The 27921-nt window shown below is 47.5% G+C and overlaps 1 protein-coding gene across 1 annotated transcript in view; it reads left to right on the top strand.

The window, feature by feature from the left end:
- Window positions 1-13206: 13206 nt before the first annotated feature.
- LOC107187681 (extracellular sulfatase SULF-1 homolog) overlaps window positions 13207-27921 on the top strand; it is a 33454-nt gene continuing 18739 nt past the window's right edge. Inside the window, exons 1-2 of the mRNA XM_015575823.1 lie at window positions 13207-13533; window positions 13841-14080. Coding sequence (XP_015431309.1) covers window positions 13281-13533; window positions 13841-14080 — 493 coding nt within the window. The 5' untranslated portion in view covers window positions 13207-13280. The remainder of the gene's footprint in view (window positions 13534-13840; window positions 14081-27921) is intronic.

Genomic DNA, 27921 nt, shown 5'->3' with positions numbered 1-27921 from the left:
GCGACTGGTTGGTGCACACGGGAGTTGCAGAGATTGTGCAACCCGATTGCATGCGTTTGGTGCACGCGCTTTTCTTTCGGGGCGCGACAAGAGATGTAACGAGGTCCCTGTTGTTGTGCAAGCCGTGTGGTGTGTGTGTTTGTTGGCAGGATGATTTCTTTCGCTTTTGGGACGAGAATAAACGCCCGGTCCAGCTTGGCAAATAATTATTTAATTATATCAAATTCAGAATGACGATCTAGATACTATTTATTTTTCGCTATGTATTATTCGAATAAAAGTCTGCCCAACTCTGACTACTACATAGTCGGTGCATCGTTAATTCTGAGCTATGTTGTCTGTGTAGTACACGACTGAATCTACTGACAGCGCTCAAGCGCCAGGTCTAAGATCGAACAGACTAGAAATGCAATTTTACTTTCCTCCGGGTAATATTTTAAGCAGCAGGAGGCTCCTTCAATTATTCTCCCAAGCGATATATTTCACCCTACCTTGTAACGTTAATCCCCTGATCCGCGGACGGCCCGACAAAAGAGCGTGGGGTTAGACAAATATTTTTCTCGGTGCGACCGATTTCCAATTAACGGATCGAATTATTAAATTATTCCGCGCCGCTTGGACGAGGGGGGAGGCGTGTCCCCGAGGAGCACATTTCATCGAAGGGTGTGTGTAACCCTTTTTTTCCCGCCACAGGAAACGGTTGGGCGACGAACGAGCGAGAAAGACAACCCAACCCGGTCCCTTACGATACAGGTGTGTGTGTAGCAATTAAACGGGGCGGATTGACTGGCGGAAAAATATTAATAGAAAATAAAAACGGCACGTTAATTACCAGAACGAAACTCCGCTGCCTGCGGTCTAACGGAATGCCAGCGAGGAAATATTATCTCGCGTGGTCCACGTGCTTGGCGCGTTATCGCGTCGATATTCCAGGCGTATTAATCGAGTGAACAAAGTAGAAAAAAAAAACGTCAGGCGAGGGTACGCCAGGAATATCGATGCGGCGGCAACAAAAATTTTCGAAATTTACGGCGTTATTATACCGCGCGTCTGCCCACCCGTGAACGAACTCCCCCTCTCCTTAGAATTGCAATTCTTGGAACACGTTGATAACTACGCGCGGCGTATTTGCGCGTGTTTTTCGCGATAAATGAAGCTTCAAACCGGGTTCGTTTAAATACGTCGAAGGATACAAATTCTCATTAAGAAGTGTGCATAAACATGTCGAGCGACGATGATCCTGCAACATTCCCCGGTTGAAACGTTTATATCCACGATGCCTGGTTGCGAACTGGTTAATTAAAATACAGATCTGTATCACACTTATATGTAGCAGAGCATAGCAGATTTTCTTAAACCGTCATGCAACCGTCTCGTCATTTCATCTCGTCCTAAAACCAGATCCCACAGATCTTTTTCTTTCTTGAAGCTGAAATTCAATAAACTTAGTCTTCAATTAGTAATACACTGCGTGGTATAACTATAAAATCACCCTGAAATTATCAATCCTTATGTATTCTGGTTAAAATATAAACGAACTCTACACGATTTCAGACATGACATACTTGGTTCGTCTTTATTTTAACCGCAATACGTCAGAATGGAAAATTTTAGGTGTGGTTTTATAGTTACCCCACGCAGTGTACGTTCTATGTACAGTATATTAATGCTTCTGCTCCGTCTCCACTGTCGCTTAAATACTCCAAGTCGTTGCAAGTTCCCAAAACGTCCTGGCCGTTCAAGGATTCAGTGTACAAAGTGTAAACTACATTCGTGTCTCATAAGGGAAAGAAACTGTTTCTTATAATTTCTTGCAGATCCATATTTTTCTTATAAATCTGAATTTGTTCACGTTCTTTCATTTGTGCTCTCTTAGATGTCATACGATACTCGAGTCCTGATGTACACATATGTGTACATATAATATAGGACATAGAAATATTTTTTTAAACAAATATTTCTCTTTACTCTTTAAAGAAAATTCAGGTCTGAAAGGGTTAATAATAAATATCGATCCGTGCAACGTCTCTCGCGGAGTGAAGAGGGAGGGAGGAGGACTCGGTTTTCGCGCGTAGATATTTTAACCGAAGCGGTGAAGCGAGGTTGGAAGAGGCGGGGAATGTCCGTTGATATTCGTGCGTTAGAAGTTAAAACGGCGCGGGAACTCGAATGCGTGGGTTGATAAAGGCCAGAGCCGCCAAGCAGTCTAGCATTCTCTCCCCGGGCTGTGTTTCCGTCCTCGTCTTGCCGCGATCGTGTTCTCTCCTTTCACCCTTCGGACTCGTCTGCCTTGGCTCCGACCGTCTGTCAACTTTGTCTTTCACTCCTTTCCCCCTTATTCGCGTCGCCCGTGAACGCTCACGCATGCGAGTAAACACTCGCTTCCCTCCGCCCCGTCCCTTTTTTTTTCTCCCCCGTCGTTAATTACGTGTCGCTAATTGTTCGTTATCCGTTGCACATCGAACCGCGACCTTTTCACTTCTTGCCAACCCTATCCTTGGTCTCGCTCGATTGCGATCTCGAATGTAACTTGGGCGCAGGTAGCGAAAAGAGAAAGAGAGTGGATGGTGTGATGATTCCTCGAGTGTTGCAGCCCCTTCGAAGATCGAATTGATTAAGCAAGGGTTAACTTTATATCAAAGTGAAAATTTATATCTAAAATTTATTTTGCGTGCAAAAAGTGAAGAATCAAAAATCTTCTTAAAAGATCAATTCTCCGACTGTCATACAAAGAACATTGTCAAATTACATGATTTAGATCTTGCCTTTAAACATTACAAACACACCTCAGGTTAGTAATTATTCCTATGCGATATAAAGAGGCAGCGAGGTCCAAGCAGGGTTCCCCTGTTATAAAACCTTGTCTAAACAGAGTCCAAAAATTTTCTCCCGTCTATCCGTGTACGGAATTTTTAATGCAGGACTGGCACTTCCCGAAATTACACCGGACAATAAAGCTGACGATTCCACGGTCTCTATTCCTCGTCGTTCCCCCCGACAAAATTTCTCGATTTATCTCGCCACGATGGTTCACCACCGCGTAAGGCCTCGTTTTTACCCTCGCCCCTGCTTACCGTACAGCTTTCATTGAAACACGCTCGTGTCCCCGTGGCTAACGTTAGAATACACCTTGATACGATCTGGATCTCGTCTCGCGTTTGAGAAGCTGCTGCCCCCACGGAGAAATCTTTCCCTCGAAATCTCCGGCGTCGCTCTCGTCCGGCGAACAATAACTGCCCGTAGGTGAGGTGGTGTCGCGCTGAGGCGCCCTCCGTCGTTTCTCATTTTCGCGCTCTCAGCCCCCGAACCCCTGGGAGCGTTACGACATTCGTATCGCGCTGGCCACGCCTTTTAATTATTTTTTTTTTTCATTTTCGCCTGGGTATTATCCAGCTGAACGATGTTCTCCTGGGATTAATGACCGAGGATTCAAATTGAGATTTCTTCGAAGGGACCTTTAACACTAAACTTCTACTTTTTTGAAGGGCAGGTTTAGTGTTAATGGATAGAACTGAGAATTTTCAAGATTACCTTTTTACGGTTGCTTTCTCTGTCCTCAATTCTCGTGAATTTTGATCTACCAGCGACAGTTCGACAGCAGCGTTTTAGGGGAAATTATGTTTTTCTTTCAATTGAAGTTTTTGATTCTTTTCGGAGCATACGCTCTCGAGCAAATCGGGCATTCGTGTCGAACACGCGTGCCAGGGCTCAATCCCCCGTGACTCCGTTCGGGCAGTTTAACTAATTAGCCGGACGAATCCGCGCGATCCAGGCGGATGCAGGAAACGGCCATCACGATAGATCCCCGGGTGCCGTGCAAACACACGCGTATAGGTGTACAATGTGGGACAGGAAATCTCTCCCTTCTGGCTGAATACTGTGCCGAATCCCCGACTGCAATTGCGGTGGGTCGGATCTCGGTGGAACCGAATACTCTGGCAGTTTATGACAATTGCTTTGGAATAGTCTCTGAAAATTGGAGCAGAGACTTCGAAACGTCCCTGCTCGTTCCTCTTAGACGATACGATTTTCATTCCGATAAAGCCATATCCAGCTTCGAAATTCGTGCCGCGACGGTTCAAAATCAAATAACCCCTTGTGCCATATGTATTTTCTTGTGGTCTGCAGTCTCTAGAATTACTTTCTTGTGGATAATTTCCCAGGAACGAAATGATATCTGTCTGTACTGATCAGAACTGTACATTTACTCTAAAAGTTAAATATTAATACAGTGTTCCGTCGATTATTGTCAAGAACTCGGGTCTGCATCGCGACGAGCATCGTACAGAAGAAATGCGTCAAATCCTCATAAATTTGTTTTTTGCCTGAAGTCCTAACTTCGGCAACAAAAACTTTGGGGGGGGGGGGCAATGTAGTATACGTTTGGTAGGTTCTATCCTCCAGTGGTGGAGATCACGCTCTGACAAAAATCGTGTAGAACCAGTCAGACAGTGATCAAGGGAATACTGTACTAGCAACATGACATTTCACTTCGACTCAAAGAAAATCAATAACATCGTCAACACGAGTCTGACTCCATGTTATAAGACAAAGTGTTAAGAGTCGAATCTGCTGTTGGAGATACAATGATGCCCAGATCTCAACCTGCACGTTCGAGACCTTCTCCTGCGCCAGTGTCATTCTCAGGGCCGACAACGTTCCCTCCTGGGTATCAGCACGGAAAAATCAATGATCTATTCTGGTCCCCGCGGTGGAAATACCGTTAACACTCGAACCAGCTGCTAGGCAATTTCCGATTCTTCGATCGACGACTTCTCTGTGGGCCTCCCTATTCTCGACACCCCGTGTTCTGCTGTGATTGTAACGACTGCACCGTGCTGGGCGCAGCTTAGAAACAGATGTACACATACACATACACCGCCAGTTGGGTCCACTGGGTTCTGGACGGTCGATGGACACACACGATTCACGCTGCGTAAAATCGAAATGCATGTGTGTGTTCGAGAGAGCGTACAATGCCGCTGCTACATTATCTGATTGCGCTGAATTTAGTTCGCGCGCTCGTTCCTACTGTTCCGCTCCAGGAAGTGACGTCAGAGATCCGCGAGCGGGTGTGCGACACGAAACGGGCCGATCAGGATTTACCAACGCGGGCTCTCCGCTGGTCACTGTCCGAGTCTTTCCGTCTAGTCGCGATTAAATCAGCTCAGGGGACCAACTGGGCGAGTTTACTGTTTCGTTCTTCGGTGCTACCGTGCTTCCCCCGATACAAGGTGAAACACTGGTAAGGGGAGGACCGCAATTGTACCATTTCGATTTTATCGATCTTTTGTAGAATGATAGAATACATATTTCTAATGATATATGTGACACATTAGCCGTAGTTACTTGATAGTTTTGAAAGTATAATTAATTAAAGTTACATACCTAATTGTTTATGTACTACGAATATAAGCAGCTGCTTGTGAAATCCGCGATGGCAAAGTGACTTGTTGCGTAGCTGGCATATCTGGAAGTCATGAAACAAATAAAAAAATTTTACCAATGAAAAATGTTTACAAAATTTTAAATACAAGTATTTAATTAAATTTTAAATCATAGGGAGAGCCAGACTTGTTTCTGGTGTCTGCTACACCGTTTTCAGAAACTGCAAAAAAATATTTCAAAAATATATAAAGATATTGAAGGTGACCCAATGAAATTATTGTTAAGATTTATGTATAAAGTTCCCGAATTTTTTGAATAGACCTTGTATTTAGGGGACCACATGGAGAAACGGTGTTAGAAACGCGAATGAAAGTTGAATAAAGGAAACAAGTCTGTAAGGAAACGGTTGGTCGACCATACGCGCGATAATCGCGAGCGTTCACCGACTTGTTATTTGCTCGACGAGCCGCGGCCAATTGCAAACCGCAGATGGTCTAATCCGCGACTCGGCGTTATGTGCTCGGACGAGGTCTGCCCCGACCTATCATCAACCTGTCGATTGGGATTCTCAAACGAGCGAGAACACCTCGTCGCTCCGAACATGGTGCTAACAGCGGGGAATCGTAATAACACGCGAGGATCTTCTGTCCCCCGGAAACCAATTCGCCGCCACCCCGATGCTTTACAGCCTGACCGTTGGTTGTAGGCTGAAGGTGTTAAATTGCGAATTAAGTTGTCGGGTGGTTTTTCTTTTTCTCTCTGTTCGTATCAGGGCTACTCACAATTGACATATAAGCTCTGTGCAATGAATCGCAATCTATTTAACGAGAAGATTATTAGCCGTCTGGGTTGAATGGACTCGACGCCATCTGCGACACCTACCTGTATGTATACAAATCCCCTTTCGATCTGCAAGGCGTTCCAAGAGATCAATGGAACAATTTCGGAGCGAAGGAAGGTTAAATAACGAACACGTGAAGGACGAGGTAGAACCGCCCACGTTCATTTCAATGGGCTATTTCATGTGCCTCTTTGACAGAAGTTTATTCTGTAGAGTTTCCAAACCTTTCTCTACATTGTTGATTCTAACAATTCGAACGAGACCCAAGACTTTTCATGGTTCATCAGTCTCCAGACGAATTGGCTGTCTTGTCAGCGAGGCAAACTTTATGCACAATCAGAAACTAAGCGAAAGGAGGAACGGGCGTTCCTATAGAAATCAAGCTTTCGAGTCGAGCACCACCGAACGAGGTACAAAGATCACGGAGCTCGGCCAAGCTCGGCTAGGAGGTCGTAAACGCGAGTGGACTTACGTTTATAAGCCAATAGATTATTGGTAGTCCATTGATCCACTGTTAACCTCGTTACGTTTGCATATCGGAACGATACTTTGACAATGCCGCATCCATCTTTCCACACGCGTGCCCAGGGCACCAGCCGTAAAACGGGACAGCCTAATATTCACATTCAAATCGGCCGTACAAGCAAGCATACGCCGCCTACTGAAATAGAAAACCTAACGTTTCAGTAAATCATACCCAAGTACCATTTCAGTCCTCCAACAAATGCCCATTCGCTCACCGGGAAAGCAACAATAGCGGGTAGTAACTCCGCGAATTCGCTAGGCTCGAGCTCGTGTTTTGGAGCGTTGCACCATTCGAGGCGAATGTATACGGCCGGATGTATTTGCATTTCCAGTAATTTTCTTTTATATTTAAAGAGAAAAGAGGAAACGCAAGATATTGGGGCAGTTTAACAATTCCAACCGAATAGAGCCAATTTCTCATCGTGGCTGGCACTAAATTATCCAAGCAACAATTCAAGCAGCTTGATTATTCTAGGAAGCCTAAAAAAAAAAAAATTCATTTGCATTGAAGCTACTTGAATACAAAATGAACGTATCGTCACGAGTAAACTAGTTGTTCGAGTAGCTGAAGCTCGTCGCCTCCTGTTCTCCTCCATAAACCTTTGGCCGCCATCCCGAAGCCGTGATTTTCGCTCCAAGTGTCACCGTTATTGTACGGATCGATCGTTATCGTGATCAACGGCGGGATCGTTTAGCCGCTCGTAAATCTCGCGTGTCTTCCCACGCGCGCCGGGCGAAACGCCTCGGAATGAATATTCACTTCCTCGGACGAGCACGACCTACAGAGGATCGACCTACACTCTCGCGCGCACGGGACCACGGCCGAGGGGAGCGCGTCGCATCGCAGGTTTACACGCGAGCCACGAATACGTAACATCCGTTTTACCTGCGACCTACTCCGGCCCGTATATAGCGTGCATATCTGTTGTCGATGGCCCCGCGTCGCCCACCCACGCCGCTTTTCAGCTCGGGTACCACGTGAATTACGTCGGCGCGAAGGGGAAACGTTTCGACGGGAAGACGTAGCACGCGACGCTGATGAGAAAAGAAAAAATACGCAAGGAGGCCCACGATTATCGCAAGGAACACGCGTTCCTCGCCGTGGAATCGAACGCGAACGAACCTTCATGCGATCGATGTACACGGTGATTCTCCCGCTAGAAGCTCCAAAAAACTTTCTTAGGAATCTCTCTTAAAACCCTTAGAATCCAAGAAACTCTCATAGAATCCAAAAAACTATCTTACAAACCAAGAAACTCCCTTAAAACTCTGAGTTACTCAACCCTCGACGTTACGATTAACCGGTTAACGCCGCGACATAGACTAGAAAGTCAATCCAGGGGGCTCCTTTCGTTAGGGGCCCTAAAGATAGTAACCGATGTCAGCGCTATGATCTACCGATTGGTAAACGCTGCGGCATCATGGGCCTCTGCGTACATATTTGTGAAATAAAAACGATGCTGCAGCTACTTTCGTTGGGACCCCTAATCGGAGAATCATCCAGCAGAAGCGGACACGGACGTTCCACGGTTTGTTGTCTGGGTTAGGTCCGGATTAGACGACGGAACGCTAACGAGATCCGGTGCTAATTGATGCCTGATCGATATCACGGTTTCCCCGGCTCAAGGAGCTCACCCGAGAGAACCACCACCAACCCGGCTTCTCTCTGCTGTGGGTTACTTCCTGTACTGTTGTCCGCCACAATGGCTTCGAATCCGCGACGGCGACGCGCCGCCTGATGCTGTTACTCAATTCCGTCGCGGTTGCGAAACCGGGCGGAGGGATTATTGTTTTACTATTCTTAGCTGGCGTCGAGTTCGAGGCGAGGTCGCGAGAGGGAACGGTACGGTTCAATGCACCGATGTCTGTATGTGTGCGCTTTGCTGGAAACAGTCTGGCAGATATTATGTGCTCCGGTCGAATGAAGATTGACTCGATGGACGGATCTATTTGCTCCTGGTACCCGCGACCCGTTCCCTGTCCCGTTTCATTATCGAGGTTTCCTCTGTCAAATTCAATCTTCGGATACGAAGTTGCGGACGCTCGTCGCTCTGTGCTTTAATTGATGCGGGTCTATTCGGACGATCAGGTTTGTCGGAGAAACGTTTTGCTTCGGTGTCGTTTAATAACGATGAGATCCGTAGATAGGTGTCGAGAGATACGAGTTTTGACAGAGGCGATCGGGCACGGTCGAAGGACTACGGGAGGCAGGCGTTCAGACAATTGGAAGGGTTAGCGACACAAAAAAGTGGTCCTCTTCATCTGTCAAAAACCAATTACCATTCGAGCGTATCGCTGTGTCTTGCGTCAGCTCTTCGTTCCTTGTCTTCCGTCTTCGTCGACGAGGGGGAAGGTTCGACCGAGTTCCACGAGCCTCCACGAATTAATCGACGTCCGCATACCCAATTACCGGCGTGATAAATTACATAACGTATCGCACGGAGATCCTTTTTGGGCAAGTCTCGCGTGGTATCCAGGGGGAGACCCAAAGATCGGAGCAGGAGAGGCACATTGTTTCTCCGACGCTCTCCGAACCCTTCCTTCACCTCTGTCCCGGTCTTATTTGCCTACCTGCTCCGCAGGGAGAGACGACGAGGTGATTATCAATTAGCGGTAATTAATGCGGGTTCCGAGCCACCGGATCGAGCGGCCAGATCGCGGGCCCGTGACATCACTTCCTGACATCTTTCCAGCCGCCTCTAGACACGATTTCCAGTCGACTTGCTCCAACTTCGGCGCCAATAGGCCATGCTAATTAGAGGATCCATAACCCTGATGCGTCTTCTATCGTGTTCGAACCGATATGTACGCGAGAGTCGGAATGAACCTGTTGTTAATACATTTGTACCAACGCCACGGAAACACGAATACTTTTAGCTCCCAATTGATTATGTAAACATAGCATTCCACGTTCCACCAAGCGTATACCGATTTATTCTCGCAGTCTTTCCAATCTATGCAGCGAATCTGTATCGGCTACTGCTATACAAGGATTACAGTTTTTATTACTCACACAATTTCTTATTATCCAAGAGACTCGACGTACTTATTTCCACGGTTCCGTGACAAAAATCACTGTGCAGGTAGAGATGCGAGTAAAACTCGAGAAAATCCATCCAATGGAAATAGCACGGTTCGTGTTCCGCCGAGGTCCCTCTTATTTCGCGCTCGTTATCTTCACCGGGAAGGCAGGTGAGGCTCTTGTTCGGCGCGAAACACCACGCGCGCCAGGTGGGTACATAAAGATGAAATCTCACTTTCGCCGATCTATGTTACGGCGCTACGGAGGGTACGCTCGAAGCGCGAACTTTATAAAGGTGAATATTTCCCGTGTATGTATATGTATTACGAGGGGGGTTTCTCGCCCCGGCTTGAACTTACGAACACGACGGCCCGAACATATTTAAGGCGTGCCCCGAGGAAGTATACATTGCCTGGCGTAACTATAAAACCAGCCTAAAATTATCAATTCCTATGTATTGTGGTTAGAATAAAAACAGTCCAAGTATATACCATGTCTGAAATCGTGTTGGGAAATAAGTTTGCTCTAAAAGAAAAAGTGGTTTGTATGTATTTCAACCACAATGCATACAGATTGAAAATTTTAGGGTGGTTCTATAGTTATTCCACGCAGTGTATGTCTGGTTGAACGTGTTTCCAATGAAACGCCGAAGCCAATATCGTCTCGGCCACGGAGAACGAAGATTAGCGTTTCAATGGCAATGCGCGTTCGGCCGACAATGGAGGAAGAAAACGTCATCCGAAACGGCGAGCAACAACGAGAAGCCGCCTTTCTTATTCATGTCTCGTCGTGGAAAAAGCGCGAAATAGAACAGCACGTCCTGAGAAATTTAATAAAAGGCCGCGTTTCCACGGAAATAGGTTGTTCAGGAGGAAGGAAGGAGGAGGGAAAGGATCGCGGCGCGAATACCCGCGAAAAAGTCTTCTCTCCCTGTTGGCGTTTCCACCGAGTCCGTGGGAATCGGTACGGGACCGCATCATAAATTTGCTCCCAGTTCGGTTATCCGGACCGCTGCATCCTTCCTTAAAACATCGGCCCTTCTATTCTTACACGCTTCGATCGGTTTCGCGGTTGGCTCTTCTGCAGATTCTGTGATTCTTTCCATCGCACATCTCCAGACTACATCCAAGGTATCCATAACCACAGAGACGTAAGCGACCAAAGTACAGTAAATCTTCGATGAGTACTCAAAGACTTCTCGGCGCTGGACATTAAATATTTCATAAACTAATGGCCGTATGCGCCTGAAACGAGTCTCTTTCGTTTCAGAATTCGAAGCTCTATCACTGTGCTGAACCTCGTTAAAAAGTCATGTACATGGGGACCTTTCCTTGACAGTGCCGATGGAGTCTTCGAACACTCGTCGAGGATTTACCGTGTACACACATTGTCCCGCGAAGGTAGAATTCCCTTGGATAATAACGTCGAACGTAGACAATCACCATCGATAATAAAACTCTGTGGCAAGCAACAGTGTTGCAATACATTACTCACAACCGTATATTACACGTTACAACCGCGCAAAAGCGATTATACCGAAGCGAGGAGCAATGGAAGAAAGAAAAAAAGATGTACATAGTTGGTACTCTGTTCGCCGCGTGTTATTCGGTCCAGCACTGTAAATAACCCAAGCGGAAAACCATAGACCGAGCGGGGATCGTTGATTTAAGCGGCGACTATAACCCATTGAATGGGACGCGGAGATAATACAGGTGCTAACGACTATTTACGAGGCCCTCGATCGGCCGCGAGATGTCCGTCGATAGGTATGCGACCGGGGAGAATCGCCATAAAACCCCCAGCTATCTCCCGATTATGGTCGCGCGCGCGCACGTAGCACCCCCCTACCCCCATAACCCGTAGGCACGTCCATTCTTTTTTACGCCTTTCATCTTTCTCCAGGCAAGCAAGAGCTCTTTGCCCTCAGCTACATACAGGGTGTAACAAAAATGTTGGAGAACCCGGAAATGGGAGACTCGTGAGATGATTTGAAACAAGTTTTTCCTTAGCAAAAATGTTATCCGAAGCTTTGTTAACGAGATATTAACTAATAACCCCGACCAATCAGAGCACGGATCTGCCAGCCAACTTCCTGCGGTAACGTTGGCTACCAATCGCAGCGCGTAATTGGTCGGAGTTTTTCCTTAACCCCTTCGCACCGATGGACGAGATATCTCGCCACGTGATTTCGTTCATGATATGCTTTCACGAGATCGTCCAAAGCATATCATGAAATCACGTGGCGAGATATCTCGTCCACCGGTGCGAAGGGGTATAATATCTCTTTAATAAAGCCTCAGATAACATTTTTACTAAGGAAAAACTTGTTTCAAATCGTCACACGAGTCTCCTATTTCCGGGGCATCCAATATTTTTGTTACACCCTGTATAAGTATACACACGCGTTCCCAACGATTTTGTTACAAGGATCACGTCCCAGTCACGGCGGGCTAGACTCTCGACCATGGAGAGTTACGTTCTCTGGCTGGAATCGATCGCGTTCTTCGTTAATTGTTTCGCACGGTGCACACACGTCGTCGTCGTCGGATCGAAACGCGCGCCCGGTCTTTGGCCAGGTTACTGGCAATAATTAGCGGTCGCGCCGTGCACACACTGCCAGGGCAACCTGTGCCATTAAGCTGTTACGTAATCCGTTTCGGTCGCGCAGGAATTTCACCCCAGAGGCGATCTTGCGGGATCGTACGATCGTTCTGTGTGGGTGTGCAGGACGGTGCGCGACGCGTTTTCATTGCGTCTCGAAATTCTAGGTTCCATGGCGGGGTCTTGATTCCTGAAAACCGGTGGAAATCCTTTTCGATCATCGACACTGCGATTCTCATTTCTTGAACTGAAGTTAAATTGTGTTCGACGTAGGGATGTTCCGATTCCTATTCGATTCTTCTGGATATCGATTCCCTTGGGCAACACGTCACTAGGGTGTATAATACATACACTAACGGTCCGAAAATATGGGACCAGAGTTCATGATTGATGGAACAGTCATTATTCTGTTACGATAAAATAATATTCTCTCTTTTTAATTATCAAACCTGGTCCCATACTTTTGGCTGTTAGTGTTTTTTTTTGATACAGTGATGTATCATCCGAAGGAGTTGGCCTTCTGAAGAATCGAGTGAGAATCGAACATCCTTATTCGAAACAGTAGTTGAAATTGTAGACGCTCGGAGAACGTAGTTTTCGGTTTGAAAAATTACCACTTACGTTTGTTCGATATAAAGACAGCCTGTTTTCGACACACGCAATTTCATCTGTCGAAGGTGGCTATTTCGAACTCGCCCCCTCCCCCTCCCGAATCCCGTCGGAGATTACGGTCCGCGGGAAAAAGACTTATCGTGATTTCCCTCCAATCAACGTCAGACGCAAACGGTTCGTTAACGTGCGGCGACACGCCTCGCTTGTTACAGCAGCAGCAGTCATGATATGACACCCGATTGAAAGGAAGAAGAGAGAGCCTGCAACCGACGACCACCAAACCGGCGCACGATGAGGAAGTTGCTACAATTTTTGGCGGTGCTATTGTTGGGTGTCAATGCCAGGCGAACGGACACGGACGCCCCTGCGGAGGACGTTTACGGTGGTGGTCAGCGTCGCGGTTCCCTTCACAAGCCGAATTACAATGGGAACAACAACAATTACAACCCCCAGTCGAGCTCCCCCTATCTGCCGTATCAACAGACCAGAGAAAGAAAGCCGAATATAGTTCTAATACTGACCGACGATCAGGACGTCGAATTGGGTTAGTTCTCTATTTTATTCTCATTTTCGTACCGGTATCCGCCTACGAAACTTCCTACGTAAAGATAGAAGGAAGGGGGGACCACGTCCACGCGAGAAAGTAAATAAAAACAAGAAGGGAAAAAATTCAATTCCGCGATAAACGACCTACGTAGTGGGCCCCCTTTCTCCGAAGAAGTAATCTCCTCTCGAGACCCCACCTTCTATCTATCTTCCAATCCGATCCGAGTCCTTTTCGGGCATACGTAGATCCAACCACCGAACGAACCTTTTGATCGTCCCCTGTTGCGGTTGGTCCGATCCCTCAGGTTCGCTGAACTTCATGCCGCGGACCCTAAGGCGAATAAGGGACGAGGGAGCGGAGCTGAGACACGCATACGTGACCACTCCCATGTGTTGCCCGAGCAGGAGTTCCTTGCTGACCGGCCGTTACGTTCACAATCACGAGGTCTTCACGAACAACGACAACTGCAGCAGCCCCCAGTGGCAACGAGATCACGAGCCACACTCGTTCGCCGCTTACCTGAGCAACGCTGGATATCGTACCGGTGAGTAACTTCTCGCCAACGAGATATCCTCCTCTTCACCCTTACCCACACAATGATGACAGACTCGTCGTCGTCCCCCCAGTGTCCCTTTTCCCGACGTGTCCCAGACAACGACAGGGCTTGAAAAAGCGAATCACGCTACCCGTCTCGTCGTGGTAGCTTGTAGAAATGTTTCTTCACGAACGGGAATCGTTGCGACATTGTGTCCTCGAGAATATACCTCTATCGAAGAGACACTCCCTCTCCCCAAGATAATTCAGACAATTTGTATAGCTGTCCACAGAACGTTTAACCGCGTAGAAGATATTCTTCAAGGAAATTATTTATTGCGACGTGTTCTTCGTTAGAGGGTCGCCTCATTGAGACTTAATGATCTCCGTAGTTGAAGGAATTTGCCATTTATTGCGGGGGCAAGACGGTTTATCCGAGCCGTTTGGATACGCCACTGCGCTGCTGACCCCTGACACTACGCGATACCAGAAAGATAGGGAGAGAGAGAGAGAAAGAGAGAGAGGCAGAAAATCCGGCCACCTTCAATTGAACCGAGGTTTCTATTTATTTCTCCGCGAGCGCAACGGACTCTCCGACCGGGTAATTGGAGTCAAGTACGTTCGACACGATAAATCCTCGTTGCATAAGCAATTACCGTGGAAACGGCTGATTCGCTGCGGCCCCGGGGATTTTTCAATTGAAACCAGTCGAAAACCTTCTCTCGCTTCTCGGATCATAACCGTGTCGGTTATGCTTGTGCGATTTATTCGAGAACCGTGAGGAATTCTCGTGTTCCTGTCGTGTAAACAACCGCGCGTAAAAGGTTGCAACAACGTGATTGAGGCCCGGGACAATTATAAAATGGTGGAGCGTGTCGTACCCGAAAACACGGTGGCGGCTACTACCTGGCCCAGCCGCAATTTTATCTTCGTGCCACACTGATTCTCGTTCCATCGGCCGCGGTAATTACGTACCGAACCGAGACACTCGAAAATTCAGACTCACAAGAAACGAACACGGCAATGGATCCCTGTGTAGAATCCTTCGGGTTTTCGATCTCATCGGGCGAGTTCATCTCGCGATTCGTCTTAACTGGTCTAACTGAATTTTTAAAAAAATAAGAGACGGATGAAGGTTAAGTTCTAACTCCGAAACTTTGAAAGTGTTTGCTTTTTCTTAATGGTTGTATCTTTTAATACTAATAACGATTAAAGTTTATGTCGCTAATAAGATAAAATTTTGTTAAATATTGTAATAAATTCAGTAGATGATATTGTAATGTATTTGATTATTTCACTACTTCCCTACTTCTACAATATTGAATTTCGTAAATTTTAACCTCAGTCTTCTAAGTGTAGAAACTAGTAGAAATTGAACGCTTAAGAACTGGAGCGACGAATTGTCCTCTCCCATTTTTTCCTCCGTCCTACAATCGTGCAGAGCCAAAAAAAAAATGGTGTTGCAGCATATTCGTGCACAAGCGGAGCGTAGCCGCGAGCGATCGATCATTCGGGATACGTCGGCGTGGATCGAACCGCGAACGAATCGTGGCGAGATCGTTCGACTGTTTGCATTGTTCGCTGGTCGTACCCCGACGAGATGCCACTCGTCTGGATGCATCGACGATGAAGGATCGACGCGATACAATTACGCATAGCAGTCGATGACTCGTGCAGACGGGGGGCAGACTGGATCCACTGGAACCAGGCCCCAATGGGTTTTCGAGATGGACGTTATTGGATCGAATAGAGTTCCAGAGATAAAATTACGATAAACGATGATCATTCCTCGATTTTAGTACACCATTGTAATCCTAGAATAAAGGATCCTCGACCTCCTTACTTCCAGCGAGCACCCGTGAAATTGGGCTAGATGATTAAAGCTTCTTCCTTGCTCTTTGAACCTTTATTCCCGTGGAGAGACAGTAAAACTCGAATAGACCTACTTTGCGGAACACTTATCTCCGAAATCACCCCGGCCATATCTGCAAAGTACACCTGAAAATTACTCGACCGTTTACCTTCGCGAATCCATTATCAGAAATTACGGTCCAGGCGCCACTCGTTTCGTATATACATATATACTTAATGCTCGATTTAATAACCGATCTATCTAAGTCAAAGTAGGCGATAACGAGTCCGTTTATTTTACCGTAATCACCGGCGTTTTCACGTGTTTATACAGTTCATCGATCGCAGCAGCACGTCATTGCTAGCCTTAGCACTTTCGTCTGGCATTTGAACCCCATTCACCTTAACGACTTCGTTTATCTGACTCGGAAGAAGGTAACAACTTACCCGATGACGTTCAAACACCGTCTGTTCGCCTACTATAGAACAGTGCACAGCGTATCGGTCTAGGCCGCTTTCTCCAGCTTTTTCATCCCAGACGAAAAAATGCTTGTTGTCCTTACGTAAAGCCCCCAGCGTGCTATCGACGACAAGGCGTCTCTGAAAGGCCACACGGTGGTGGTACCCACCCGGCAACAGGATCTTGTAAATTAGAGACCGTTTCGCTCTCCGTATATCTCAGGCACGAGCCTATACATAGATCCCGAGCTATCTCTTGCCAGCGAAGATTATTCGTGAAAGCGACCGATGGTAAACCGTGTTCATCCCCGGTTGCACATTCGAATTCCCCGGGCGCGCAACATCGTCGTCGATCACCCGAACGAGTGATCGTCGAGCGCATAACAAAAGAGATCACGACTGCGAAGGCGGAGAGAACGCGACCGAGGAGACAAAAATCTTCTCACGATCGTGACAGTTCGACCCTTTCGACGGGCAAACGAGACAGGCAGTCGCTCCTGTTCGGAGAGAGAGGCAGCCCTTCGCGAGAGAGCTCGCATTCCCTTTAACCACGACCCAGGGACCCACGTCTCTCCTTGTCCGTCTGTGTCTCCCTGTTGTCCGTATTTTTCTACACCAGCTCCTCTACGTACGACCATATTCGACGTGGTGTGTAGGACGTTGCTCCCTGAAAGGGGCCCAAGCTTCGCAGCCTTTAAGCTTCGTACACACACATCTAGGCACACGGGGGGTTTGGCGAGTTTCCAAAAAATTTTACCATGCCGGAGGTACACCGCCGAATACTTTCGTGTACCGATCAGACGTTTTCGTCAGGTGTTCGAGGGTAGCGATGTCGAGAGGCCAATTAGACTCGAAACGGACGAGTGTTTTTCACGCTGGGTACAAGTGATTGGTACAGAGACCTCTATTGTTTCTATGTTACGGTGCTCGTGTATTGGTCGAGCTAATATAATCGGAACATAGCGATCAATGAGTTGTAGTTATCTGTTTTCACTTCCGCTATGATCCCGATACTCCTCCACAGGGCCCTCAGTACCTTCGATCAGCTCCCGCAAGAACGGCTTTAATGAATACCCAGCTCCTTCGAATGTACCGCGAAAAAGGGTGATAATTAATCGATTTACGAGACTGACGGTGATTCACCGTCGGGGCCCAGACAGCTATCCATCTCCGATGAAACGAGTTCAAATAACGCAGAGCCATTAAACAAACGCTCTGGCTGGTGGGCTTCTGGGCTGCCCTTTTTCTTCATGAACAATCCGAATCTGCTTATTTTCACCGTTCCCCAGGGTCAAGGAAATGTATTTCGTCGGTCGACCCACACGACTTTCTAGGATCGTTCGAATCGCCACGCGAATAATTATGGAACCGTGATCCCGCGGAGGGCTGGGCCTCGTTCGGCCGGCACGGAACTGGTGGCCAGAGAAAGAGAGAACTGGTTTCGTTATCGTGGTCGTCTGTAGTACACAGCGTGTCCCTGACCAGAATACCGGGGCTGGCAGGCCGGGCGACAAATTTTCTTCGCTATCTTCGCAAGAGGATCTTGTCACGCGCGCATACGTTAAGCCCTCACCCCCCCCCCCCCCCCCCCCCCCGCGCCACCGTTGGCCTCACCTTTAAGCCGGGCTCGCGACCCCACACCCGTTGTCGTCTGACGGGCGTGAAACTAGACCTGAATTCGCCGATGCTAATTAGGTCCGAGAAACTAGTTCCCCTAGGTGATCGCGGCGAGCAGTTACAACGGGAAAGGGTGCACGGCCGCGTGAATCTTGGCAACCGATACGAGAACGTGGTGTATACGATCCACACGTCGGACTAGAGCGCACCAGTTCGAAAGACAGTATTAGTGACGGCTGTACATTTGAATTGTATCGGTATTTGGTGTCGATACGTATTGATACCCGGAGTATCGGATATATATGTATATCGGGAATAAAATATAGAAATTATCGGTATCGATACTTGGAATTAAATTAGGAGTAATAGAATCGAAAAATGAAAATGAATCACTACTCCTACCCCACCTTGAATATGCCTTGACAATTTGGTCACATTATTAAACATTGCGTCTTATTCAAAAGAATCAAACATAAATCTCCTATCCTTTAGTAACTGACACACCCATGAGATACATTGATCATAAATACAATAGGATACAGTTCAAATTGAAAATCAACTATCTTGAAGATAGACGTACTGCTGCTGATATTACTTTTCTGTATAAAATTGTTAACAGGTTAATAGATTGAACGTACCCTTTCACGCAGTCAGACATTTCTTTTTTTTTTTTTTTTTTTTTTTAAATTTTGATATTTGTAGGTCAAGTATCGATACATGATCACATTAAATATCGATATTTGAATTGAAAACTATCGATATTCGAAATATCGCCTATGCGGATCCTTTTTCGATTCACGGGACAAACACACGACCGATCGGAGGGGTGTTTCTGTTTTCTGACCGGGTCGTGCCTCTTTGCTCGCGCGAAGGTTCGATTTCACGAAACCACCGTGGCCGTTCTCGTGAAACCCACGCGGCCTGACCTTCGACGATCGACGATCGATTCCCGGGCATCGCCGTGCCGTCTTTATTAAAGCCCCGGTTCCTGTTCGATGCATAATGTAGCGACAGGGAAGTAAATGCAAGGCGTAGTCAAGGCAACGGTATTGCCTCGATTGTTCGACTGTCCTCTCTCTCCTGTTGTCTTGTCTCCGACGTGAGCCCTGAGGAGTCTTGTCTTCTCTCTGTTCGAGGCTGGAAAGCATTCGTACCGAAGAGCTTTCTTTCCTATTCGAACAATGACCGCTGTATGTACACGGTGATTTGTATAATGCGATCGATACAATTGTCCTAGTGTTCTATTGTTGGATACAGTCAATATACCGAAGATATCGTGGGCAGAGAATTGTCCTGGAGGACGTGTCCCGGTGTTAATTTCAGTCCTAAATACTAGAGACAAAAGGAATGCAGCGTTTGTATTTCCAAGATACACATACCTCGAACCTTCGATGTTGAAGAAAGGGTTTCGACAGCGTCTTTAGCCAAATTTCGTTTGCTTTACGACGGCCCTTTGCGGGGCCCTACAGAGTATAATGATAAGGCCACACACGCGCGCGGCCCAGAGAGAACAGCATCGGCCAGGTATAGAATAGATTCACCGATGGATAACAAAAAGAACCCCGATTCCCCGATGTTGGAAGTGTTGAAAGTGAGAACGGGAAGGGAAAACATTTCGGTAGCGTGGCTTTAACACCGGTTTCGGGGACCTGTTAACCCGACAACGGGGATCGTTCCGATTCCAGAGATCCCCGTGGCCAACACTGAGAACGTTCTCGGTGCAACTTCGAGCGTTGCATATATCCCATCGAAAATGCCAAGGACCTTTCCAGGAGTTTGTAGCCGATCGATCGGACCGATTAGAAAAATAGCATTTCCCCCGTATCGTTCGGTCGTCGTCTCGCGTAATATCCCTCGTGCAGCTCGTTTTCTCTTCCTCTGCAGCGCATCGTTGTGCTCTGATATCTTAATAGAATATCAGGCTCGATCCTAATGGATCTTACGGACGGGGAGTGATCGACGTCCCGTGTGGATCTATCCACTTTCGCCTGGGAGATCCTGCCTATGCAAATCGAAGCAGCACGGCCGTCTTATACTTATTAACAACTCCGGGGTTCGCGGGCCTCTCGATCCCCCGGTTTTCTCGGAAAGGATATCACGCGATCGCGACTTGCTCTAGCCGATTCCCGCACGCTGGACTGGCGTGCAATGGAACAGTTCCAAGAGCCAGAAAAATATCGGAATCGGCATAAGTATAGGCTCTCTCGCGGCTCGACTTTTTAACGCGGCCTGAGAGCAGTAACCGTCGTGTGAGCGGTTCGCCTTTTTCCTGTTCTCCAGGCGAAGATCTCCTCTCAGCCGCGTGTCGAACAGTTCGACGAATTTTTCTCCGGAGAAACAGACGTGTGGATATACAGAGTGTCCCAAAATGATGTGGTAATTCGCAACATGAATATTCCTCGTGTAAATACAAATAGAAAAGTCGTTTACCGTTTTGTAATCTGAAGCTCCATTTTCGAGATGCAGTAATGTCTCGATAAGTGCAACGAACTCGAGTCCGTTTCGGAGCATTCGTGGCAAGCGGAAAGGTTTTCAGCCGCACATAAATTTATTTTTTATCTGAAGCCACGCCTTTGCACTCATCGAGACATTACTGTATCTCGAAAATGAAGCTTCAGATTACAAACCGGTAAAGGACTTTTCGATTTGTATTTCCATGAGGAATATGCATGTTGCGAATTATCCCATCATTTTGAGACACCCTGTGTGTATTCTAGCCGCGCCTGCGGAAATACTCTCGATAATTAACGGTTTGCTCACGGTGGTTTCGCAGTTTTCTGCCGCGGCCTGCACGCGTGTATTTTGCTGAATGTCCGATCTGGCTGGGAGGTTCCCGGAACCTGTTGGACCGCGTGAGCCGTTGCACTTAGCGATATTTACAGAAATGAAATCGTCGGCTGCTGTCGACGTGTGTATGTAAGAAAAAAAAGGTGAAAAGCGTGTGGATAACGTAGAAATGTTCTGACGAATACATACTCGCTTTTTTTAACCAAGAATAAAGTGTACCTCACACGCATGTTTTATGTTTATCCGCGACCGTTCCGCCGGTTTATTAACACTTTTAGATACGGCCCCGGACGCTCGACCGTTTGTCCGCGGGGGCCACGTATCGGTGGCGTCCGAGCACGCAGAGGCGGCGGATTACCCAGACCCTTATCGCGAGGGCTATTTTCTACCGTATAATTTACGTGGTCCTTCGCGTAGCCACAGCTTGGAAACCTAATTTACCGATATCAGATTTTCGCACGGGCGTGATGGGTGTATGTGTACGTGTGTGACGTGCGCAGGAAATGGCCCCACGCGAGAAATCGTGCGAGAAATACGGGCTCTCCCATCGTCCCTTCCGGTGGGCAGACATTTCTCCCTGGGCGCCCCTTTCTGAGGGCCGTGGGGCTGGAGATACGATGGGGCCTTTTCTTTTTTTCGATAATCAACTGGAGGATGCGGTGATCCCTTCGACGTAAGGTGCCTAATTATTTTAAATAAAATGTTGGAGCAAGGTTACACGATATCGCTTAATCCTGAAACAACGATCTGTGGTACTTTCAAGGAACATCCAACACTATTGGACGGTCGATCCTTGAAATAATAAAATCAATAAAACTCACGTAGTTTCGTGGAGATTTGATACTGTCGTGTTTATTATTGTCAGTATAAAGGAAGGGGGCGTCCTTCGTGGAATTTGCCAAGCGCCCAGTGGTGGGGATGACATCTGAACACTCAGTGCTGTAGAGCCCTCGAACATTCATCGATGATTTACTGTACATACCTTCTATCGTTTCACTACTATCAATATCTGTACGATTATTAAAGAAAATTACTTCCAAATTCTCCGCTAACGTCACGAGGTCGGCGAAACTCGTAAACATGTTTCCCACTCGGCTTCGAATCGCTCCGATACGCAGCCACGTCCAACCCAAGGAAATTCAGGCTCACTCTCTCACTTTCTTTCTATATGTGTATGCGTCTACCGTCCCCTCGTCGCGGAATTTACATTCCGGCAGGCGTGCTCGATTGTGCGGGGCCGTATTTTCGCATCGACGCGCAGCCAAGAACTTATATACGCCGACACGTCTTACCCTCGGTGCTCGAGGCCCGCCGCGGTAATAAAACAAATCTCCTTATACGCTTGTAAGTTCGCACGGTTCCGGGATGTCGTATATGGCAATCGAATGGGGTATTCCATGAATCGAGCTGGATAGGAGCGCACGGCCAACGAAAGGGGGATAAAGGAGAGCGAGAGAGAGAGGTTACGATGACTCGAGGAGATCCTAGTAAACGATACATCGCGTTGTTCGAGCCGCGTTCCACGTCCGCTGTCTCATAATTCGCGAGCACCGTACAGGTCCCAGTTCCCCCACGAGCTTGTTCGGAGATATTTCTATAAATCTGAACGCAGTCGAACGTGTCCTCTTTCTCTTTCTCTCCTTCCTCGATCTCCCTTATACGCGCTGGACTTTGGTTCGCATCGAAGGGAACGCCCACGACGTTTCTACTGTCTATTCGAATCGTTTTACGAGTGTTTCCTTCAACGATTCTCGATGTCCTTGTTCATTAACCCAAGTCCAGTTAATGCCCTCGATGTCATCGTCGTTGTGTTCCATGCGAGATATCTCGATCGATGGTGAAACAACCGAGGCTGGACAACGAACGCCAGGGTTGCTTCGTTGTTTCAGGAGAGGGGCAAGAGCAAAAGACCGACATCCACAAGACGATATCTCGTGCTATTCAAGTTATGTTGCATGGACACGATATCGTGTGGGGGAGAAGGGCGGATCTGAACAGAGATACAACCAGAGATGTGGCCCGGTACCGCATGAAAGTCCGTTGGACCGTTCGTGAGGATCCCGGGGAGTGAGCTCCGAGTGTTATCGGGATGCCCAGGTCGGTTGTTGCATCGCGAGCAGCTCATCACTGACGCAGTCGTTACTCTCCCTCAGGTGGACCTGTACGTCGAGGCGTATCTCTCAGGATCCGTTGGATCGCATCTACATGAACATGCATGTGATGTAACTCTGCGAGGGATGCAGGAAATTGTTGAATATTAACAGATAGAGGGACGTGGTAACCTAACTTCATTATCCAAAATTTCGGCGTTGCAAGGGATCATCGACGATTGAAATTCCTTCTTCCCTTTTCCCCGAATTTCATCTTAAATTATTCCAAATCAACTCTGGGTCTACGTCACACCCAAAACGGATTGAAATTTCTGTTTACGAAGTCTATGTACAGTCCAACGAACATTCGGAGAAATTTCAATCCCGTATTAATCTTAACTTCGAAATGTGCATTTCACACGAAAGCACCCTCGCAACCAGACGGACCTTCCATTTCACGGGGCGTATGTGCACTGCGGCGTGCAAGGTAGCGCGGGTAGAGGGAGGGTTCCTCACGGTTCGTGCAGGTGAGATTATCTAAATTTAAATCGCGCCGTGTAGACCCCGTGGAGGAGAGCATTGTTCCTGGTTGTTGCGGCTCGAGAGGACGCGCCGCCAGTTTTTCGAGTGCTCGTGGGACACGAGAGAGGAGCTCCGAAGCTTCAAGGGGGAAACGATGGGACGGGCGAGGAGAGGAGGTCGAAGACAAGCCGGACTAACGTTGGGGCACCCCACGCTCGCACACGATGGAAGATACACGGAGGGTCGCGCGCGCACGGCGTCGCACAAAAGGGCCCTCACGATGCAGGTGCAGCGCTGCGGATCGGTGCATTCATCCGGGGCTTTTGCGACCCTCCTGTGCGCCGTCGTCGTCAAAAGGCCCGCGACGTACCCTGCGCGATTCGATGAAAACGAGTGACACCTTGAGCCGCCTGGCTCTCTTGCAGCCATCAAAAACCGTGAACCTCCCCCTTCCCACCCCCTATTCTACTGTGTTTCTCCTTTGGATCTTCGTACAGAATCTACAGAGTATACTGATATTTATTTTATGCTTTATACCGTCAAAATTACGAGGGCAGAACGAAATTTATGTATAACAGGAACTGTTATGAATTCTACGTCCACCAGAGAAACTTTTGAAATCGTGAGTTATGCGTGCATATATCACGAACGCTCTGTTTCTTGCACCAAAATCCAGTCACACGCTCTCACGTTACTTGGACGACACCTTGACACGATTCCACTCACAACCTGTGAAAAATTCACCGTGGCTGCGAACACACACGTGGTGGTCCTGGTTGTTTGCTCCTGTAGACATTATTTTACTGGCGTGAATTTTTATCCCGGGCTGTTCGATTAAAGAAACAGTGAACTTTGTCTGTGATAGATAGTTCCATCCACTCGTTTAAAATTCAGCATAGTAAGGAGTTTAATGAATTTTAGCAAGGCTTTCATTTCATTGATTGCATAAAGATCTAGTTATTATGTACAGTCCTGTCGATTTCGTTACGCAAACACCGTTCGGTATCTAGACTGTCAACACAGTCGTTAGTATCGATGCAATTTTACGATGCTGATGATCGTATCGTGATTGCACTCAGTCCTCTAGGTCGCTGTTATTTCACAGAAGGTACGCAGTTCCATCGAAGCAAAACCCGTCAGGATTATTCCAACACCACCTACGTGAGAACGTACCTGGAGGATTTAAACGGACGAAACGAGGCACGTGCAAAGTGTACTTGGAAGCACCCACTCGGATTCCAAGAAATGTCAAACAGCACACTGTGTGGCGCAGGCGTGGGTGTCGCGGACAGATAATCGGCTGTCTCTCCGCGACGCAGGTGCAGTCTACGGGGATCGTGGAGCTCCTCCCATCGATGGATCGCGAGCCACGATCAATTGTGTAAATATGTATCGCGTACAATTGTTGATTCCAGGCGTCGTCGACCAAACGTGTCATACACACACACACACACTCTGTTCGAGGATGTCAGTGGTCGTTGTAAAAATAGAGACAATCGAGACCCAACCGGGGAGCCGGAAGACGACGAAGATCTTCATGACGCAAACGGCCGGTTGCGCACCGGTAATAAGACAAATCGAGCCCCATTATCTGCATAATCGTGATAACTGCATAATGACGATGGAATCATCGCAAGACGTGTTGGGCACCGTGAATGTTGTCGAGAACCGTTTCACTGATTAAGTGTCTCTCGGGCTTATTGAATATAATAGCCCAGGAGAAAAATCATCGAGCCACAAAGAGGACTCGATTACCCAGGGCAGTGACTTTCTGCCTAGGAAGTGTTTGCTTCTTCGTTAAAGAAAATCCACGAAGGTTCTCGACGAATATCGAATAGAATTTCGTTTCATCATCACTGTTCATTAAAAATATATGAAAGCAAAGAACAAACGCCTTAAAACCTTCTTAGAATCGTCTACTGGGAGGGGGATCTACTTGGACTACCGTTCGTAAATACTTTCCCTCGATCCCGGCTACGATCACGAAGTTTTCGCATAATAACCGGTGATTCGGCCCGCAAGGTCTGAAATTCCCCTGTTTGTTATGCGAGATCCCGTTTACAGGAACTCTCGTGATGATCGTTAAACGGCTCGTTAGGGGCCGCGGGTGCAACATCGGCATGCGATCCACCCTTAAATCCGTTGGATCGTGCAAACGGGACAGTCGGCATGCGAGACGATCCTCCCTGCTGAAAGAGGGTTAATACCCTTGGCGCACGGAATCGACAATAATTGGGAATTCCTATTACCCCTTCGGCGATTCACGGATGTTTCGAACGTATATACGGACGCGTTTAGCCGTGCTAATTCCGACGGTGTCGTCCGCTAATTTCGATCCGCTTGAACGGATTCTGTCGCGTTTGCGCGGGGAATTCGTGAACAACCACGACACGATGCTACATCGGGCCAGGAAGATGCTTTTGATGTATGCGGAGGCAGTTTCACGATCGGTCGTCGTTGAACTTTGTCGCGTGTTCATTCGTCCGACACGGTGATCTATCGCCCGTGAAACTATTCCGACTCGGAGGCATTCCGTACCATTGCGGTATCGAAACTATGCCTATGACGATCCCAACGCGATTAAACGCATAATTCTTCTACTTAAATGAACGAGTTAAGGCAAACTTTAAATCGAGGCAACTTAACCCTTTTGTTCCCAATTTGTTTAAATATTACGAACAAATATTTCTTCTAGCATTTTTGACTATATTTCATGGTGTATATTTAAATGATTCACAAGAACATTTTAACACTTTGAAAGCATTTAGTGCCATTTTTCATTCGTTGGGAATTAGCAATTTTTTTAACTGGCATTATAAATTACTACATTAAATGTATAATTATAATAAATAAATTAATTACGACATTATAAATGACTGTTATAAATGACATTAAAATCCATTTTTCCTACCTTCGATCAGTGAACCCTCTTGAAATAGCACATATTGCCTATCATACGGCATAAATTGCTTCCACACGACAAGTTCCATTAGTGATCCAGGCTAGGCGATGGTCCAAATTCGACAAGCTTCCCTTACGAGAAACGACAGACATACTCGTTCCAAGAATCCCGTAAACTGTCGCCTGGTTTCCAGCAGACACACGTGAACGAGAGAAACAACTGAAAATTGGGTCGATCTACACACACACATACACGACCCCGATGCGACCCGTCTGTTTACCTGTTGCTTCCCGCGGTGCGCCAGGACACAGCGGTGTCGCGTCGACGACGTAGAAAAACAGTCGCGGGGAGGGGCCGCGAGTGAAAATGCAAAACTAAATGGGCCTCAGTGGTCCCCGATGACGGCGTAGTCGGTCCCCCGGGGGTCATAAAAAGCAGCGGCCGGCGAACGACTGGCGCGGTCGGGCGATCGGTCTGTCCGACAAAAGCGGGACAAAAGGACGAAGTAGGGAGCCGTGATATCCTGGCGCCAGTCGCGCAGGGTCCATGGCTCGGTCGGGACAAACAAAACGAATCCTCTCCTCGATGGAATGAGTGGGGAGGGTGAGAGGGAGAATTGCAGCGGTCGATGCAGCTGGATATACACTGTGCAGCAAAAGGGAATATGGGCCAGGCCAACCGACGGAATTCGCGAAAAAGAACGCGATTCGAGTGCCATTGGACCGCGTCGAATCGGGGACGATGCCGAAGGTTGTTCCCTTGACGTGGTGTGCTGGTTTTGCCGCGAAACGAAAGTCGGATAACGACGATGATATATTACACACTGAAAGGGGCAGCCCAACGCGGTTATCGAGATGAAAAATAGCCACGGTGCACGGAACGCTGCGGTCATAATTGAAAACGCGGCTTTCAGTCCTGGGAATGGACGAAGGAAAATCGCGATTCGAGGGACCAGAGGAAAGCAGATTTCCGTTTTTATTCCCCCGACCCCCGATAACGTACCCTCGTGGATTGAATATTTCTGATCGCGGTGACATGTCTTCGAGTGGAACTTATGGAACGACAGTGATTAACTGGGAATTACGAGGCGCCAATTAGACTGGTTTCCCCAGACCAGCTCGATCCGTTTTATTGGAGCACGCTGGGTGCAAAGGGGCTCGCGTTCCTCGCATGGCACCGCGTTTCGCGATAAGAATCTAATTGATATTTACGGCCAGCCTAGTGGATCCAGGTATTTTTAGGCTGGCGCTAAGTCAGCGTTCATGTAAAGCGCAGTCGAGAGACGGGCGGGGGTAGCAACGACCCCGAGGAAATGCGACGAACTCGGAACTCCTCGGGTGACGGAACGGTACGAATCGATATGCCGGAATGCATACGAAATGGAGCGTTATGTAAATGCTGCGCTACCCGAAGTGGGTAGATATTATTGGACGGAAACGGATAGAGAAATAAAAGTGAGATTTCTTCTTCAGGTGAACCCTAAGATAATGCTACTTAACCCTTTCGTTCCCACGGTGGCTATGTACTCTAAATTACGAAATAAAATGTTAGTATCGTTCATTCTGTTCATGGCTTTGAGTATATAATAGTTCCTTCTAGTTTTGTAGATATAGCATGGCAGAA

The sequence above is a fragment of the Dufourea novaeangliae genome, unplaced genomic scaffold (genome assembly GCF_001272555.1).
Source record: "Dufourea novaeangliae isolate 0120121106 unplaced genomic scaffold, ASM127255v1 scaffold101, whole genome shotgun sequence".
Classification (NCBI taxonomy): domain Eukaryota; kingdom Metazoa; phylum Arthropoda; class Insecta; order Hymenoptera; family Halictidae; genus Dufourea; species Dufourea novaeangliae.
Note: the sequence above shows the minus strand (reverse complement) of the source record. Positions and strands in the feature narration are given on the sequence as shown.